General features: G+C 40.7%; 4 protein-coding genes across 6 annotated transcripts in view; 1 reads left to right on the forward strand and 3 right to left on the reverse strand.

Annotated features, from left to right (window-relative positions):
* Positions 1-7: 7 nt before the first annotated feature.
* Positions 8-4,673, reverse strand: LOC136444517 (uncharacterized). 3 transcript variants are annotated; one of them, XR_010757278.1, is made up of 3 exons: positions 4,566-4,673; positions 2,484-2,559; positions 8-2,223 (listed from the first exon to the last, which is right to left on the reverse strand). XR_010757278.1 is itself a non-coding variant. In XM_066442110.1 (3 exons), the coding sequence occupies exons 1-3, from the start codon at positions 3,394-3,396 to the stop codon at positions 2,204-2,206; spliced, it is 393 nt and encodes a 130-aa protein (XP_066298207.1). In that variant the 5' UTR covers positions 3,397-4,150; the 3' UTR covers positions 8-2,203. The 3 variants fall into 3 exon arrangements, 1 of the variants encoding a protein (XP_066298207.1); XR_010757277.1 differs by lacking the exon at positions 4,566-4,673 and adding an exon at positions 4,446-4,552; XM_066442110.1 differs by lacking the exon at positions 4,566-4,673 and adding an exon at positions 3,100-4,150.
* Positions 4,674-6,082: 1,409 nt separating this feature from the next.
* Positions 6,083-13,400, forward strand: LOC136444516 (CMP-N-acetylneuraminate-poly-alpha-2,8-sialyltransferase-like). Its single transcript, XM_066442109.1, has 3 exons — positions 6,083-6,324; positions 8,034-8,753; positions 10,302-13,400. Exons 1-3 carry the CDS (start codon positions 6,083-6,085, stop codon positions 10,567-10,569), a joined length of 1,230 nt encoding a protein of 409 aa, XP_066298206.1. The 3' UTR covers positions 10,570-13,400.
* Positions 13,401-13,569: 169 nt separating this feature from the next.
* Positions 13,570-16,933, reverse strand: LOC136444519 (uncharacterized). The gene is made up of 3 exons (XM_066442111.1): positions 15,044-16,933; positions 14,396-14,471; positions 13,570-14,139 (listed from the first exon to the last, which is right to left on the reverse strand). The coding sequence occupies exons 1-3, from the start codon at positions 15,338-15,340 to the stop codon at positions 14,120-14,122; spliced, it is 393 nt and encodes a 130-aa protein (XP_066298208.1). The 5' UTR covers positions 15,341-16,933; the 3' UTR covers positions 13,570-14,119.
* Positions 16,934-17,384: 451 nt separating this feature from the next.
* The window catches only part of LOC136444515 (uncharacterized), a 10,879-nt gene continuing 10,409 nt past the window's right edge, over positions 17,385-17,854 (reverse strand). The window contains exon 8 of the mRNA XM_066442108.1: positions 17,385-17,647. Coding sequence (XP_066298205.1) covers positions 17,577-17,647 — 71 coding nt within the window. The 3' untranslated portion in view covers positions 17,385-17,576. The remainder of the gene's footprint in view (positions 17,648-17,854) is intronic.

Here is a 17,854-nt window from a genome sequence, read left to right on the forward strand (position 1 = left end):
ATGATGATGATGTTGATGATGATGATTTTATTCAGTAAGAAGCTCGCGGATTATGTTACAACATAATCCGAATTCCGTTCTTAGTACAAAAATGTTTCAACATACAATCTTGATACAATTCCAAAATCACAATATCATAACATTGCGAAGAACTTTGCACAGTAAAATCCAAACTTTCTTGAATCAAGTTAGAGACATTATCACGTATGACATTACGTGAAGAGAATGAGAACAATAATAATAGTATGCAAGCTTTTGCCTTAGGCCACACCAAATTAATTTTATGGATGACATCCGCGGGCGCATTAATTTCTCCTGTTCTCAAAAAACAAAACAAAAATCACATCTTCCATACGGGCATGTTTCTTACATTGATTCTTACATGAAGAACATGTAATATATACCGATACGTCTTCTCTTAACACTTACTTTCAGATTGCGGGTGGTAATGAAATTTGTTGAAAATTTGTTGTTGCCATGGCAACGTGTTTCTGACAAGCGTATTTCACAAAATTCACTAATGTTGCTTCCATGATTTCTTGTCAAATCACACAAAGCCCTGTTTACTTATATAAAGAACATTTTACGGTATTAAACGTAAGTAGTATTGCTAATGATTGAGTACTCATACTTTATGCAATTCAATTACATCATTGCTCAAATCCCATATGGTGGACAATACTATTACCTAAGATGTAATCAGGTTATTGTGCATCAAATTTCGTCACTACCTTGTATTGTATACAACAAAACATTCAGAAATAGAGACTTGGGCGTTTTGTTCCATATCTATGGTATCTTAGACTACTAGTAGACAGTCTATTTTGTAACAGCAGTCTACATCTAAATAAGGTAAGTTGCTTCACGGACGTGCGCAACAGGACGCTGTTTTATCACTACTATGATCATATCCCCGTCAGTCACACCAATAAGCACAACTTCAATATTGAACATAACTTTCTTACATCTTTTCACAACATTGGGGATGTAAGGCTGGTTTCAGACATATGTAACTGATGTAACATTGTTGACAAAGCAGTAAAGATTGACTTGGGCTTGGTAAAGATATTCACTGAGAACAAATGTGATGTTGTTTTACCACATACAAATGTGTTGGAATCCTGAAGTAGTAGCTTGAAACAGTGGTGTAGGTCTGAAACAAGCCATGATAGCATCCTACTTATGTATTAATTCATAGTGTGTGTTTGTCTTTTTTCTTTCGCATGAAGTAATATCATAGCCAAGGTGCTAGCCCAGTGTGGGGGCTTTGGTAAATTAACTTAGCTAGGCTGGTGTTATCAGACTATGCTGTGATATTTGTACATCGTAAGGCAGCTTTGTAATAACTAAAGACAACTGAAGGTGTATGTAGTAGGATTGATTTTCATACGGATATATGTATCAGACGGTTGAGGATACATGCATTTTGATCAGTTCTACTATGATAGATTACTACTGGTTTAATATTACATCCCATCCCCTAACGTTCATGTGTGAATTTCGTAAGATATTCATTGCAGATTTCCAAGGTACCCCTTGTGTGTTACCCTGTCATACCAGGGACTTATGGAGAAATTTGTGTCACCTCACAGAGGATGAACTGAACTGAACTGTTAACACTTTTGATACACACTCAAGACAAAGTCGGTAATGTACTTGTCATTGATGTCTTGTTTTATAAAAGACACTCCTGGCGAGCCTGTTGTTAGCTAGACAAATACAAAATTAGTACTGCAAGTTGATAGAGTCATACTATCAACTTCAAAGAGATGTCTACCAATAACAATTTTGTGACAATAATAAGACCAAAACAGATTTATACATTAACTAAGGACATATTCTACGTTATGTCACTTTTTTTCGAGATAGGCCACTGGAGGCCACGTCATCTGAATTTCTCGTTTTTTTTTTCATCAATTCACCTTTTCTTTCAGATCTCTTAGTACCAACAATGGATATTCATTGTTTTCTTAATGTCATTAGTGTTTTGAAATATTCATAGCTTAAAGTTTAAAACAATGCCCTATAGATTTAGTCATACATTTAATGATTCTACACAGTGAAAGTAGTATAAAACTTAAAAGATTTGCCGCGGTCATAGCGGTGTCAAGAAGAATAGTTGAGAAGTAGTTGACATCATGTTGCACAGGCGATATTACTTCCCAACACCTGCTTGGAGGTTTCCTTTGTCTTGCCGTCACGGTCAGCCATTCTGTGACAAAGCTGGGACAATATTGACAAAGCAAGAAGTCATTTGCGATACAAAAGTCACTGAAGCATAAATTTACAAAATCTATCTAATTACACAGTCTAGCTTTTTGGATCGACTTGTTACAGTCTTGTTACCTTCACTGCCAAAGCAACAAACATCATCACAAAGGAATTTGATAGACTCAAATAGCTCAGAGAGGAGAGAGGTCAGGCAGCTAGCATACTTACATACAACAACAACAACAACAACAACAACAACAGAAATCACGTACTGCCAAACAGTCCGGGGGTTGGAAGTCTCCTGACCTTTCGCGTGTCACGGTTGATCCTGTCGGCGACCTCTGCGCCCTGAAGGCAAAACAAGCCGGGCTGATTGAAGACTGGTAGTTTATTATCATCATCAGAATTTATAACAAAGAAGGTCATAAGCTACTTTAATCTCTCCAGTCTCCAGTTCCCTTCCCTTGTATTTCGTGCTAGACATAGCAATTCATTAGTCTTTCCAAAGTCATCAGTAACAATCAAGGATCTTTCATTCTGCCACGCAAACAGAACAACATTGCTGTAAAAAACTAATCTTGCTCCGTTCTGGGTGACGTTCTAGAAATTAAGCCTGTTATATATTCATTTAACACCCACTTTTGTATTTTGATCCTTCCACGTTTCCTTACATTTCCATTGAATTCTTTTCACTTTGCTTCACATGTCGTTCCATTTCGCACTTTCTATAGATCCATTTCGTTCCATTTCATTTCATATCGCTGAGAGATGCACAAACACCTGTTTATATTGCATAAAGGGACTTAGTGTTTCTTACACATCGAATATTTCATTTGTCCACATGATATTTTCATCACCTGCATAAATCCAGACACTTATTTTACACACCTCTGAATCACCGCCCGCCTTGCCCTGCCCGCCGTCCATGCTAAAATCGAGCACGTTTTCCACCTTAGTCAGCCTCTCACTAAGTGCAGCATTTTGGGTTTGCAGAGCTGACATCTCCTGCCTAACGCGAGCCAATTCTCTCTGAGCGCTACTCACAAACACGACCCCTGTCAGCACGCTAGCCCCGCACAACAGGGCGACCAACACCGCCACCAACCGGCAGACCCACACCGGGAGACGGGAGCGACGCAGGGGCGAATGTTCCATCAAAAACGGGCTCCGCTCCTCTTCGGGCATTCTTAGGGGGCGAGGAACTCTACTCAAATCAAGCCATCTATTCTCGATGGCTTATTAGGCCGTCATGGCCGCTTTTCAACAAGGTCAAGTGGGGGGGGGTCTAGTTTACGGTGCACACCCTAGTTCTTCCGCGACAGGTGGTAGTGCAGGAAAAAAAAAAGTGACGAAAGGGTTTCGATGGTTGCAGGTTTTCTATTTCACATCGCCCGTAATCTGCTTTGAAACTATATTGAATACTAAACATTGCTGAAAAATGTAAAGCAGTTTTGGGTGAACATTGATTTTGGGCCTCCACGTTGAAAGTAATGCGTCCTTTTGTTAATGGACGACCTTGACAAGTCCTGCAGGTGTATCAAAGCGGTGTACGTTTCCAGCGGTACGTAACTCTGCCTGACTGGGCACAACGGTCTGGAGGTCGAATATCGGCTGTTGTCACTGACTCTACTCTCCAAGCAGAGGTTGATCGGCAGATCGTCACTGTTTTATCATATGCCGTTGTTTTATCGCTAGCCCCTTTAAGGCTTGGAGAGTAACTGACTCGACATGTACAGTTAACAACAACATCGTCGCTCATCCCCTTCTTAACTTTTCATTGCAATTGTTATGTGAAAAGTGTTTTTTTTTTATATTTACTGGTGGGTTAGAGACATCGTTAGATATTTGTATAATATGAAAGTATTTGTGAGATTTCATGGCTTAGAGGTACTTTATTAATAATTTTAAGAAAATAGTCATTTGAGAATAGTTTCAACTGGGAGAGCGCAGTTGATAGCCGTTTTCGTTTGACCTTAACTATGACTATAATGTATCCTGGGAATGGTCGCTGAAGCCGGGTTAGGTAAACATTTTGGGAGGTGCGATTATATGCACAGACATATGGTGCGCCGTGACAGGCATTACCAAACACAGCAACACTCCAGTTACTCTTGATTTGATGAGTGACTTCTTAAAACCCAAGTCTTATTTAAAAGATGTTGTTAGACTGATTGAACGAACAAGGATGGCGGAAACCCGAGATTAGCTATGGGTCATGCACTGCTGAGCCTCACCTTAACGGTTCACCTCGCCACATACCGAGTTCACGGTGTCAGTAAAGGTGTGCCAGCAAAGGACTGGGTGTTGACTACATTTGTGAAGGTCACACTCTTTATCAAGCCCTTGTGATTTACCTCTTCTCTTCGTCCTGGCGAGGTAGGGTTAACGTGTGACTTTTCCTGTTTCATCAACGAGTATACAACATTTCAATAACAGTCAGTCTCCAAAGGTATACCCCATAGTAACTTCATACGTCAGAGCAGGGATCACTTTACTGTCTTTGGTGTTGACTGCCGTCTGCTCCACGCTACACACGCTATCAAGTCCGTGTGGTTTAAGTCTGCACTACGTTCAGGTAAGTTGGAATTGTTACATCATGGAGATTACATCACAAATTTCCAACAAAACCTTCATGAAAAAAGCTGCGAGCAGTACTTGTCTGTGGAAAAGCACCGCTTGGGAAAAGTAAGGGAGGGGGTGGCGGATTTGACCGCCATTGTGCGTCTCGCTTCACCGGTTCACGGTACAAACAAGACACCTGCCTTTGACGCTCAGCGGTGGTTGGAGAAATGTCACACGGAAATGTATAGCTTGTTGCGTATTCTTCATACATCATAGAGGAGAAGTTTCGGCTAGAATCGGGTGGTATTCTAAACCGCATTCTCGAGCCTTCCACTAAAATGTTAAAGTTTAGTCGACGTCGTCAAGTTCAGTCTATTCATTTCATGTTTCAAAGTGTGCAATCCATCCAGGCCTTCTCCAATTATTCTGCTAATTATTCTGCTTCTTTACACACATACACACACACACACACATACACACACACACACACACACACACACACACACTTAGAAAGTTGCTAGGGGGGCCAATATCTAATCATTTGGAGGTAGCATCAAGACCTACCCACATACCAAATATGAATACAATTCATTCAGGCCTTCTAGAGTTCTTGTGCTGCTAATCTACACACATACATACACATACGACACACATTTATAGGGCAATGATAAAGGATGGACCTGTTTCACTATCAAAGGAATTCCTGGCATCTCATTATCCAATTTTGTTGGGCCATGGGAAGTTGTTGGTAGCGGTGTAGCTACATGTATAACTGGATAATATCACTCGGCCTGCTCTGTTTTCAAATGTCTTGATACTCAAAACGGTGCGTATCAGGGAGTATTGTGTTCGCCATGACACCTGGAGTGACCTCAGATCAGGTGTCCATGTTGTTGTGCTGCAATGGCGCCTTGACCTCACCAGCACCGTAGAGCTACAGCTCCAGATTGCAATTCAGGGGAGGGAGCAGCTGAACAGACGGCCATAACATCGTGTGCAAAACAAGGAACAAAAACAGGCTTCAAAGTACACTTAACAGTATTCCAATGTCCTAAAACTTGCACCAACGTGACAGCTAAACATGTCTAGTTAAGGTCTCATGCCTGACTTAGTCCGCGTGTAGAGTCCCAAAGGATCCGGCCTAAAAAAATAACAGGGCTTAGAAGGTTCGTGTTTAGGTGGATCATAGATTGCCCTTTATCGGCCCCATGAATAGATTGAAACCAAATATTATATCTCATTAACAAGCTACACGGCTCACATACGATACTACGCTTCTTGTTCCCTCTCAGACTGTCAGTGAACAGCCATGATCACGATCAGGCAATTAGTTATGTCCATGGTGTTGGTTGTCACGACTTTGCTACTGGTGTTCCTTCTGATCGACGGATGGACAAGCAAGTTTCATTTTCAAACCATACATATGGTAGCTCTCTGGTCCGACCACACATCAGGGCCTCTGACAAGCCGGTTCGCACCAACGTCCGGTCTCCCTGAAACCACAGACAGCATACTGGACCATTTCAACATGGAACGAATCCACCAAATTCGGTAAGTTACCATTATAGCTAACTTAATTTATGACAACAACATGAAAGTAAAGGGAGTCCCCGGACTTTCGTAAAATCAATGTATTCTACAACAATAGATGCAAAAAAGTGAATACTATGATGTTAACATGTACAAATATATAACCAAGATTGCCATCAATACAAAGTAGAGTGGATTCACTCCTCAAGCTAACCGACATCTTTCACACAGCAGTCGTCCCACAGCGAAGACTCTGTAGCCGCATAGTTACTCCGGGAAGGAGGATGACCTCCTTCTGGGAGTATTGGGATTGCATTTGTTTGCGCGTTCGCAGCTATAACTCACGATCCCGTTGTCGCATTGGTGTGTAACTTGGCATATCGTTTGCCTGGTTCGGCGTGGTGATGCACAATAGCTTTGTTACACCATAACTACTTTAAACGTCAATCCAATATCGTAATTGCACCCCTATAATTAATGCTATGTCCCACTGCCCTGCCATAGGGACCATGTTATAATCCGTTATGCATGACTGGAATACTTCAGGCAGATACGGGGTATAAATCTTCCTTACTTGCTGTGATCGTATAGTCACTGTTACATTGAAAAATAGACAACGTGCATCACCACACGCAACCTAGCAAACGATATACCAAGTTACATACCAATGCGGCAACGGGAATTGTGAGTTTTAGCTGCGAACATGTGCCGAGTGAGCTCCAGTCTGTGTATTAAGTATGCCGTGTCCCTCGCAACTCGCATACAGTATGTGCGCACGGGACGGACGATACATTTTTACGCACAGTGTGAAAATGGCAAATCTCTGGACCTTCAAACTTACCACACTTGTAGTTTATAATACGGAGGCTGTGACAATGTAAAAAGTTTACGCAGGGGATGACAGATTGTTGAGAAATATCTCTCAGAAAAGTGCGCGCGCCAGTGTCACTTCCGGGTGGTTAGATCCGGTGACCTTTGACCTTCGTGAAATGTTACGATAATATAAATGAGCCTTTTTTTTATTGCAAATAGCTTGATAGCTATAGATCAGGCCGGCCTGCAATAAATTGTGGAAAGAGGATTTACTGCATATTTGTGATTTCTGATACATCTTAGTTGTAAGGCTGAATGATTCGTTGATAATTGAAAAGGGGCCATCTAGATCTAACTTTGTGACTTTTCCAGGTTGACCACTCCTGTATTGAAAGAAAAATACAAACAAACACTTTTTCTTTACTTGCTCTAAAACACTACTTGGACTGAGAAGAGATGCAATTTGTGTGGGTCAATACTTGTACATACTATAAATACTTCACGGAGAATTGTGTCCTACGGACTCTTGTTCCTGTTTAGAACTTTTATTCAGCCTGTCAATGACAATGTCAGTGGTAACAGGCTGAACTATGCGGCTCCAGATGTCTTACTGAGGGACGACTGCGGTGTGGAAGATGTCGGTTAGCTTGAGGAATAAATCTACTCTACTTTATACATGATTGCAATCAATATTATGCCTTTCAACTTGTTGTTCACAATAGATGTTCAGTAAAGAATGTGACCTTGTTCAAGAATGTACTCCATTTTACTCTGTTCAAACTAGTTAGGAACAGACCTTGACTTTTTTGCAACCTTATTTGTGTTTAACGCTAATACAGATACGGGACCAATAGCTAACCTGTGACAGTACATGTATCAGCATTGTCTAGAGCAATACTCTTTCCACATGCACACAGAAACATCACGCGAGAGCATTTTGGCCCCAAACGGAACATCATTGATTTCAAAGACATCGACGTCTTTTTGAAGAAGTGCAACCCGGCAAGCTTCACACTTCTCAACTCAACAGGGGAGCCCTGTGACGTCACGCACACACGCGTCAAACACTACCGGACATGCGCAGTTGTAGGAAACGGGGGAATACTGCTGGACAGCGGCTGTGGTGCGGAGATAGACGCTCACGAGTTCGTCATTCGGAACAACCTCCCGCCAACGGTTCCGTACGCGAAGGATGTGGGGAGGAAGACCAACCTCACAACAATAAACCTTACGAAAGTGCAGGCGGTCTGCGCTGACTTAAACTTAGAAGCAACAAAACTGGGGGCGTTCTGCACTGACTTAAGCTTAGAAGCAACAAAGTCGGGGGCGGTCTGGACTGACTTAAACGCAAGAAAGTCGGGGGCGGTCTGCACTGACTTAAACGCAAGAAAACTGAAGGCGGTCTGCGTTGCAGCAAAGAATAGGTCCGCGATAAGAGACAAAGAAGAAGAAGAAGAAAGAAGAAGGGCTACCCTTACCCGACTGAGGGAGTCACCAGGGATGATATTCAGTTATTCCCTCTCCACTGTGGGCTCCTCTGGACAGAGTAAACTCAGGGCCATAGATCGAGTCATTCGAGACAACAAAATCCCCGTTACACTGGCGTTCTCGCACCAGTCTGCAATGAGCAACAAAGGGTAAGTCAATTGAAACAAAAATGGAATGTGTCTTGTGTTATGATAGATATTGCCACTATTGTCTTTCACGGCCAGTTATCATTCCAAGATGCGCATAGTGTTTGCTGGATATCTGGTATTGATGACGATGGTATGTATCATGGTTCCACGCGAAAAAGGCTCAATTTGAAAACTTACTACCTAACCATACACCCCAACCCTTGCTTGTCTTCTATTACCTTCTATTACTCTCTTTGAAGGGAGTCGTGTAGGTTTGGGGCCCCCGAGCTAGCTAACTGCATGAGCCAATTTTGTTTCAGAGTTGGATACAGAAGAAGGTGTTGACGGATCGCCATGACTTTAGACAGCCTGAGTGATTTTTACACATTTGATGCCACAAGTATAAAATTGCCGTCATTTACCAGTATGTATTAAAGCAGTTTCTCATTGATTATGCAAAGTAGGCCTACATTTGCATATTTTCTATCTATCAACATTCCTCTATTACTCAGTTACAAATGTCACATATTTGAGTAGTCATATCATGGAACACAGCGGGTTTTTTTAAATTGCCTCATAATTATGCAAACCAGCATCTTATTTGCATAATCATCGTCTAATCATACAAAGCATCACTCAAGCTATCTACTTACCAAAAATCATGACCATCCATCAAGCCCTTCTTGGGGGCCCAAACCTATACCACTTACTTTCTGTTGAAAGAGCTATCTACCACAAAAAAATCAGTTCCATGGTATGTCCAGAACATGAGATATCCAAACAGGAAGTTCCGCTGCAGTACCATAACAAGGCCCCAAAATATTATCATTTTCAGGTCTCATCAAGACCTACCCACCTACAAAATATCAAGACAATCCATCCAGGCCTCCTTGAGTTATGCTGGTCTTTTACACACATACATACATACATACACACAAACGCTACCCCATGCATAACCTTCTCGGCGAAGGTAAATATTTGCCGTCTAGTCCATTGCATGGAGTGTCATGTTTTAGGTATAATTGTGAATTGATAGCGGAATACTGTATCAGCCGGGACCAAACAAGAGGTACATATTTCACTCCACATTGCCCTATCAAGCATTATTTTTTTCAGTGCCCATATTTGATTCAGTGTCACTAGCTAAAGTGTCAGTAAAAGTCAAACTTCTGCAATGCACTCGGCCTAATGTTTTGGGTATCGTTTGCATATGTGTATGTATCTGTGTGTGTGGATGAACAGCATAGCTCGAGAAGGCCCGGATGGATTGTATTGATATTTTGTTATGTGGGCAGGTCTTGATGAGATGGGCAGGTCTTGATGAGACCTGGAAATGATTTTTTTGTTATCACCCAACTGGCACAATGGATAAAAAATGTCTAGAATAGAATTGTTTGTTATTTGGATGGAGAAGATATAATTCATGCAATGACGTTATTTGAATAATCAGTGAGAAACGCTCATAATACATCAGTCGAAAAGGTTAGAATCATTTGGCGAAGGTATGAGGTCGTAGAACTCTAGTTTCAAATGAAATAACTGACTGTTCGTCGTGACATTCTCTTCCAGTTTGTACCGCAAACTTGCTGGGAAACGTTGGAGACTCCCGTCAACAGGCATGAACACCTTCGCCCTGGCCTCGACTTTCTGCGACCAGATCTCCATGTACGGTTACTACCCCCTACCCACCTACAACAACAGGAACGTCTCCTACCACTACTATGATCAAGGAGGCTACAGCCCCAATCACAAGATGGAGGAGGAGTACGCCATGTTTCAGGGCTTCCATAATCAAGGAATCATCAGACTCGTTATAGGCAAGTGTCATTCTGACTGAAGGACGTCTAGAGGGCAACAATTTGTTCAAAGAAACTTCTTGGTATCGAAAGCACTAATTCATACATTACTTACATACATAAAAAACTTTTGTGGGCCATTTTCCCTCAGCGTCCAGTAGCATAGGTGTAAACATGAGACATAGTGTATATTTGTTGGAATTGTTTTTGTTTGCTTGTTTGTTTATCATTTACCACTTAGATGAATTATGGCACTTTTGCATTAATTAAGTAAATTAGGAAGTCATGTGCTCCACTTGCCATAAACTACATATGTTACATGTATTTGAGTCAAATTATGGAAAACACTGAAAATATAGATTTTACCTATGAATTATGTAAATTAAGTTCCAATTAGCATCATTTGTTTCATTATGTACATCGCTGTCTAAGCTACCTGCATACTAAATTCTGTCGTTTCTTTGTTCAGTTATTCTCCTTAGAAGATTGTCTCAACAACACAACCGGCAGTTCCAGAGCAAACTGCTAGGAGGCCCAAACGTACACCGCTTCTTTATTACATCACAAGCTATATGCCACTAAAAAATCAAGACCATAGTACGTCCAAGTCAAAAGATACAAAAATGGAAGTTCTGCTGCATTACTAATGTCACATACCAGGGGGCCCCAAATCGACCTTGAAATTCGGCTTCACAACACCCGTGCACATACCAAATATACTCGTAATCCATCAAGAGGTTATTGAGTTATGCTGACTAAAGTATTCCGGAAACACAGAGACAGACAGACAGACACACAGACACACCCAAAGCTATATCTCCATTTTTCATGGAGATAACAAATACCGAAAAATTACGGCGTAAAGAGTAAGAAACGAATTTGCAAACTTGCGCCAAGTGCCATCACTGATTTTCATATGAACCTTGACCTGAGCATTGCATAATTCACCGATAGTAGACTCGGAGTCGACTCCGTGGATTTACACGCGACTTGAGTCCGACTTGCACAGACCTCAGACCCCCATCTACCATCACCACTCACCCCCATCCCCCCAACTGAGGGGCGCGAGCATGGTTTCGAGGTCACTCAAGCCGAGTCTGGGAAACGTGGCAACTGAGTACCCTAAATTTCTGTTCACAGTCCTGAGTCAACCCCGCTGAGTCGGACTTCAGCTGAGTGCACTCCGGGTGTTCTTGGAAAATGCGTGTGTTTCTTTTCAATTATGAGGATACCAAACTCATGGAACTAGATAAGCGAGATGTTCACACCTTGTAGGTTACATTGTCCGTAACAAACCATATGTACTTAAACATTTCGATAGTAATAGTCCTAACATCTACCATGGTCAGTATGATGATGATTGATGATGATGATGTTGATGATGATGATGATGATGATGATGATGATGATGATTTTATTCAGTAAGAAGCTCGCGGATTATGTTACAACATAATCCGAATTCCGTTCTTAGTACAAAAATGTTTCAACATACAATCTTGATACAATTCCAAAATCACAATATCATAACATTGCGAAGAACTTTGCACAGTAAAATCCAAACTTTCTTGAATCAAGTTAGAGACATTATCACGTATGACATTACGTGAAGAGAATGAGAACAATAATAATAGTATGCAAGCTTTTGCCTTAGGCCACACCAAATTAATTTTATGGATGACATCCGCGGGCGCATTAATTTCTCCTGTTCTCAAAAAACAAAACAAAAATCACATCTTCCATACGGGCATGTCTCTTACATTGATTCTTACATGAAGAACATGTAATATATACCGATACGTCTTCTCTTAACACTTACTTTCAGATTGCGGGTGGTAATGAAATTTGTTGAAAATTTGTTGTTGCCATGGCAACGTGTTTCTGACAAGCGTATTTCACAAAATTCACTAATGTTGCTTCCATGATTTCTTGTCAAATCACACAAAGCCCTGTTTACTTATATAAAGAACATTTTACGGTATTAAACGTAAGTAGTATTACTAATGATTGAGTACTCATACTTTATGCAATTCAATTACATCATTGCTCAAATCCCATATGGTGGACAATACAGATGTAATCAGGTTATTGTGCATCAAATTTCGTCACTACCTTGTATTGTATACAACAAAACATTCAGAAATAGAGACTTGGGCGTTTTGTTCCATATCTATGGTATCTTAGACTACTAGTAGACAGTCTATTTTGTAACAGCAGTCTACATCTAAATAAGGTAAGTTGCTTCACGGACGTGCGCAACAGGAAGCTGTTTTATCACTACTATGATCATATCCCCGTCAGTCACACCAATAGGCACAACTTCAATATTGAACATAACTTTCTTACATCTTTTCACAACATTGGGGATGTAAGGCTGGTTTCAGACATATGTAACTGATGTAACATTGTTGACAAAGCAGTAAAGATTGACTTGGGCTTGGTAAAGATAAAAGCAATATTCACTGAGAACAAATGTGATGTTGTTTTACCACATACAAATGTGTTGGAATCCTGAAGTAGTAGCTTGAAACAGTGGTGTAGGTCTGAAACAAGCCATGATAGCATCCTACTTATGTATTAATTCATAGTGTGTGTTTGTCTTTTTTCTTTCGCATGAAGTAATATCATAGCCAAGGTGCTAGCCCAGTGTGGGGGCTTTGGTAAATTAACTTAGCTAGGCTGGTGTTATCAGACTATGCTGTGATATTTGTACATCGTAAGGCAGCTTTGTAATAACTAAAGACAACTGAAGGTGTATGTAGTAGGATTGATTTTCATACGGATATATGTATCAGACGGTTGAGGATACATGCATTTTGATCAGATCTACTATGATAGGTTACTACTGGTTTGATATTACATTCCCATCCCCTAACGTTCATGTGTGAATTTCGTAAGATATTCATTGCAGATTTCCAAGGTACCCCTTGTGTGTTACCCTGTCATACCAGGGACTTATGGAGAAATTTGTGTCACCTCACAGAGGATGAACTGAACTGAACTGTTAACACTTTTGATACACACTCAAGACAAAGTCGGTAATGTACTTGTCATTGATGTCTTGTTTTATAAAAGATACATCTGGCGAGCCTGTTGTTAGCTAGACAAATACAAAATTAGTACTGCAAGTTGATAGAGTCATACTATCAACTTCAAAGAGATGTCTACCAATAACAATTTTGTGACAATAATAAGACCAAAACAGATTTATACATTAACTAAGGACATATTCTACGTTATGTCACTTTTTTTCGAGATAGGCCACTGGAGGCCACGTCATCTGAATTTCTCGTTTTTTTTTTCATCAATTCACCTTTTCTTTCAGATCTCTTAGTACCAACAATGGATATTCATTGTTTTCTTATTGTCATTAGTGTTTTGAAATATTCATAGCTTAAAGTTTAAAACAATGCCCTATAGATTTAGTCATGCATTTAATGATTCTACACAGTGAAAGTAGTATAAAACTTGGAAGATTTGCCGCGGTCATAGCGGTGTCAAGAAGAATAGTTGAGAAGTAGTTGACATCATGTTGCACAGGCGATATTACTTCCCAACACCTGCTTGGAGGTTTCCTTTGTCTTGCCGTCACGGTCAGCCATTCTGTGACAAAGCTGGGACAATATTGACAAAGCAAGAAGTCATTTGCGATACAAAAGTCACTGAAGCATAAATTTACAAAATCTATCTAATTACACAGTCTAGCTTTTTGGATCGACTTGTTACAGTCTTGTTACCTTCACTGCCAAAGCAACAAACATCATCACAAAGGAATTTGATAGACTCAAATAGCTCAGAGAGGAGAGAGGGCAGGCAGCTAGCATAATGTTACATACAAGAACAACAACAACAACAACAGAAATCACGTACTGCCAAACAGTCCGGGGGTTGGAAGTCTCCTGACCTTTCGCGTGTCACGGTTGATCCTGTCGGCGACCTCTGCGCCCTGAAGGCAAAACAAGCCGGGCTGATTGAATACTGGTAGTTTATTATCATCATCAGAATTTATAACAAAGAAGGTCATATGCTAATTTAATCTCCCCAGTCTCCAGTTCCCTTTCCTTGTATTTCGTGCTATACATAGCAATTCATTAGTCTTTCCAAAGTCATCAGTAACAATCACGGATCTTTCATTCTGCCACGCAAACAGAACAACATTGCTGCAAAAAACTAATCTTGCTCCGTTCTGGGTGACGTTCTAAAGATTAAGCCTGTTATATATTCATTTAACACCCACTTTTGTATTTTGATCCTTCCACGTTTTCTTACATTTCCATTGAATTCTTTTCACTTTGCTTCACATGTCGTTCCATTTCGCACTTTCTATAGATCCATTTCGTTCCATTTCGCACTTTCTATAGATCCATTTCGTTCCATTTCATTTCATATCGCTGAGAGATGCACAAACACCTGTTTATATTGCATAAAGGGACTTAGTGTTTCTTACACATCGAATATTTCATTTGTCCACATGATATTTTCATCACCTGCATAAATCCAGACACTTATTTTACACACCTCTGAATCACCGCCCGCCTTGCCCTGCCCGCCGTCCATGCTAAAATCGAGCACGTTTTCCACCTTAGTCAGCCTCTCACTAAGTGCAGCATTTTGGGTTTGCAGAGCTGACATCTCCTGCCTAACGCGAGCCAATTCTCTCTGAGCGCTACTCACAAACACGACCCCTGTCAGCACGCTAGCCCCGCATAACAGGGCGACCAACACCGCCACCAACCGGCAGACCCACACCGGGAGACGGGAGCGACGCAGGGGCGAATGTTCCATCAAAAACGGGCTCCGCTCCTCTTCGGGCATTCTTAGGGGGCGAGGAACTCTACTCAAATCAAGCCATCTATTCTCGATGGCTTATTAGGCCGTCATGGCCGCTTTTCAACAAGGTCAAGTGGGGGGGGTCTAGTTTACGGTGCACACCCTAGTTCTTCCGCGACAGGTGGTAGTGCAGGAAAAAAAAAAGTGACGAAAGCGTTTCGATGGTTGCAGGTTTTCTATTTCACATCGCCCGTAATCTGCTTTGAAACTATATTGAATACTAAACATTGCTGAAAAATGTAAAGCAGTTTTGGGTGAACATTGATTTTGGGCCTCCACGTTGAAAGTAATGCGTCCTTTTGTTAATGGACGACCTTGACAAGTCCTGCAGGTGTATCAAAGCGGTGTACGTTTCCAGCGGTACGTAACTCTGCCTGACTGGGCACAACGGTCTGGAGGTCGAATATCGGCTGTTGTCACTGACTCTACTCTCCAAGCAGAGGTTGATGGGGCAGATCGTCACTGTTTTATCATATGCCGTTGTTTTATCGCTAGCCCCTTCAAGGCTTGGAGAGTAACTGACTCGACATGTACAGTTAACAACAACATCGTCGCTCATCCCCTTCTTAACTTTTCATTGCAATTGTTGTGTTTTTTTTATAAGTTTTTACTAATGGGTTAGAAACATTGTTAAATATTTGTATAATTATAAGTATTTGTGAGATTTCATGGCTCATTTGATGAGTGACTGCTAAAAACCTAAGGTACACAGACATATGGTGCGTCGTGACAGGTATTAGCAAGCACAACAACAGTTACTCTTGATTTGGTGAGTGACTTCTAAAAACCCAAATCTTATATAAAAGATGTTGTCAGAATGATTGAACGAACAAGTATGGTGGAAACCCTAGATGAGCTATGGGCCATGCACTGCTGAGCCTCGCCTGTTCACCTCACCACAACCGAGTTCACCTTACTGTGTCAGCAAAGGTGTGCCAGCGAAGGACTGGGTGTTTACTGCATTTGTGAAGGTCACACTCTTTATCAAGACCTTGCGATTTACCTCTTCTCTACGTACTGGTGAGGTAGGCTTAACGCGTGACTTTTCCGGTTTCATCAACGAGAATACAACATTTCATAACAGTATAATGGCCCATCCCTACACAATTAATTGCCAAATACAGCAAAATAAATCAGGATAGTAATTGTCTGTGATTTCACACCATACATCAAAATCCATTTCATACATTTAACGTTATCTTACAACTGAGGAGGTCACTAGCAAAGGAAAATAATAAACACCTCACCCACAACGTACACACTTTGAATACTTCACGGAGAATTGTGTCCTACGGACTCTTGTTGTTGTTTTTGTTGTTGTCTGTAACATTATGCTATTAGTTCCCTGCCCTCTCTCCTCTCTGAGCTATTTGAGTCTATTGAATTCCTTTGTGATGATGTTTGTTGCTTTGGCAGTGAAGGTAACACGACTGTAACAAGTCGATCCAAAAAGCTAGACTGTGCAATTACATGTAGATAGATCTTGCAAATTTATGCTTCAGTGACTTTTGTATCGCAAATGACTTGTTGCTTTGTCAATATTGTCCCAGCTTTGTCACAGAATGGCTGACCGTGACGGCAAGACAAAAGAAACCTCCAAGCAGGTGTAGAGAAGGAATATCGCCTGTGTAACTTAACTTCAACTACTCCTCAACTATTCTTCTTGACACCACCATGACCGCGGCAAACCTTCCAAGTTCTATTATACTACTTTCACTGTGTAGAATCATTAAATGCATGACTAAATCTATAGAGCAATGTTTTAAACTTTAAGTTATGAATATTTCAAAACACTTTAATGACAATAAGAAAACAATGAATATCAATTGTTTGTACCAAGAGATCTGAATTTGATGTGAGCCCAGAGTGGTACATTTTCTTCCAAATCAGAGAAAGGTGAAGAAAAAAAAACGAGAAATCAAGATGACGAGTCCTCCAGTGGCCTATCTCGAAAAAAGTGACATAACGTAGAATATGTCCACAGTAAATGTATGAATCTGTTTTAGTCTTGTTATTGCAAATTGTCACAAAATTGTACATGTGGTAGACATCTCTTATGAAGTTGATAGTATGACTCCATAAACTTGCAGAACTATTTTTTATTTGTCTAGCTAACAAGAAGCTCGCCAGATGTATATTGTATAAAACAAGACATCAATGACAAGTACATTACCGAATTTGTCTTAAGTGTGTATCAAACGTGGTGACAGTTCAGTTCAGTTCATCCTCTGTGAGGTGACACAAATGTCTCCCTGACTTGAGAGGGTAACACACCAGGGGTACCTTGGAAATCTGCAATCAATATTTTACGAAATTCACACATGAACGTTAGAGGATGGGAATGCAATATTAAACCAGTAGTAATCTATCATAGTAGAACTGATCAAAATGCATGTATCCTCAACCGTCTGATACATATGTCCTTAGCAAAATCAATCCTACTACATACACCTTCAGTTGGCTTTAGTTATCATAAAGCTGCCTTACGATATACAAATA

This window comes from Branchiostoma lanceolatum, chromosome 11, assembly GCF_035083965.1.
Source record: "Branchiostoma lanceolatum isolate klBraLanc5 chromosome 11, klBraLanc5.hap2, whole genome shotgun sequence".
Classification (NCBI taxonomy): domain Eukaryota; kingdom Metazoa; phylum Chordata; class Leptocardii; order Amphioxiformes; family Branchiostomatidae; genus Branchiostoma; species Branchiostoma lanceolatum.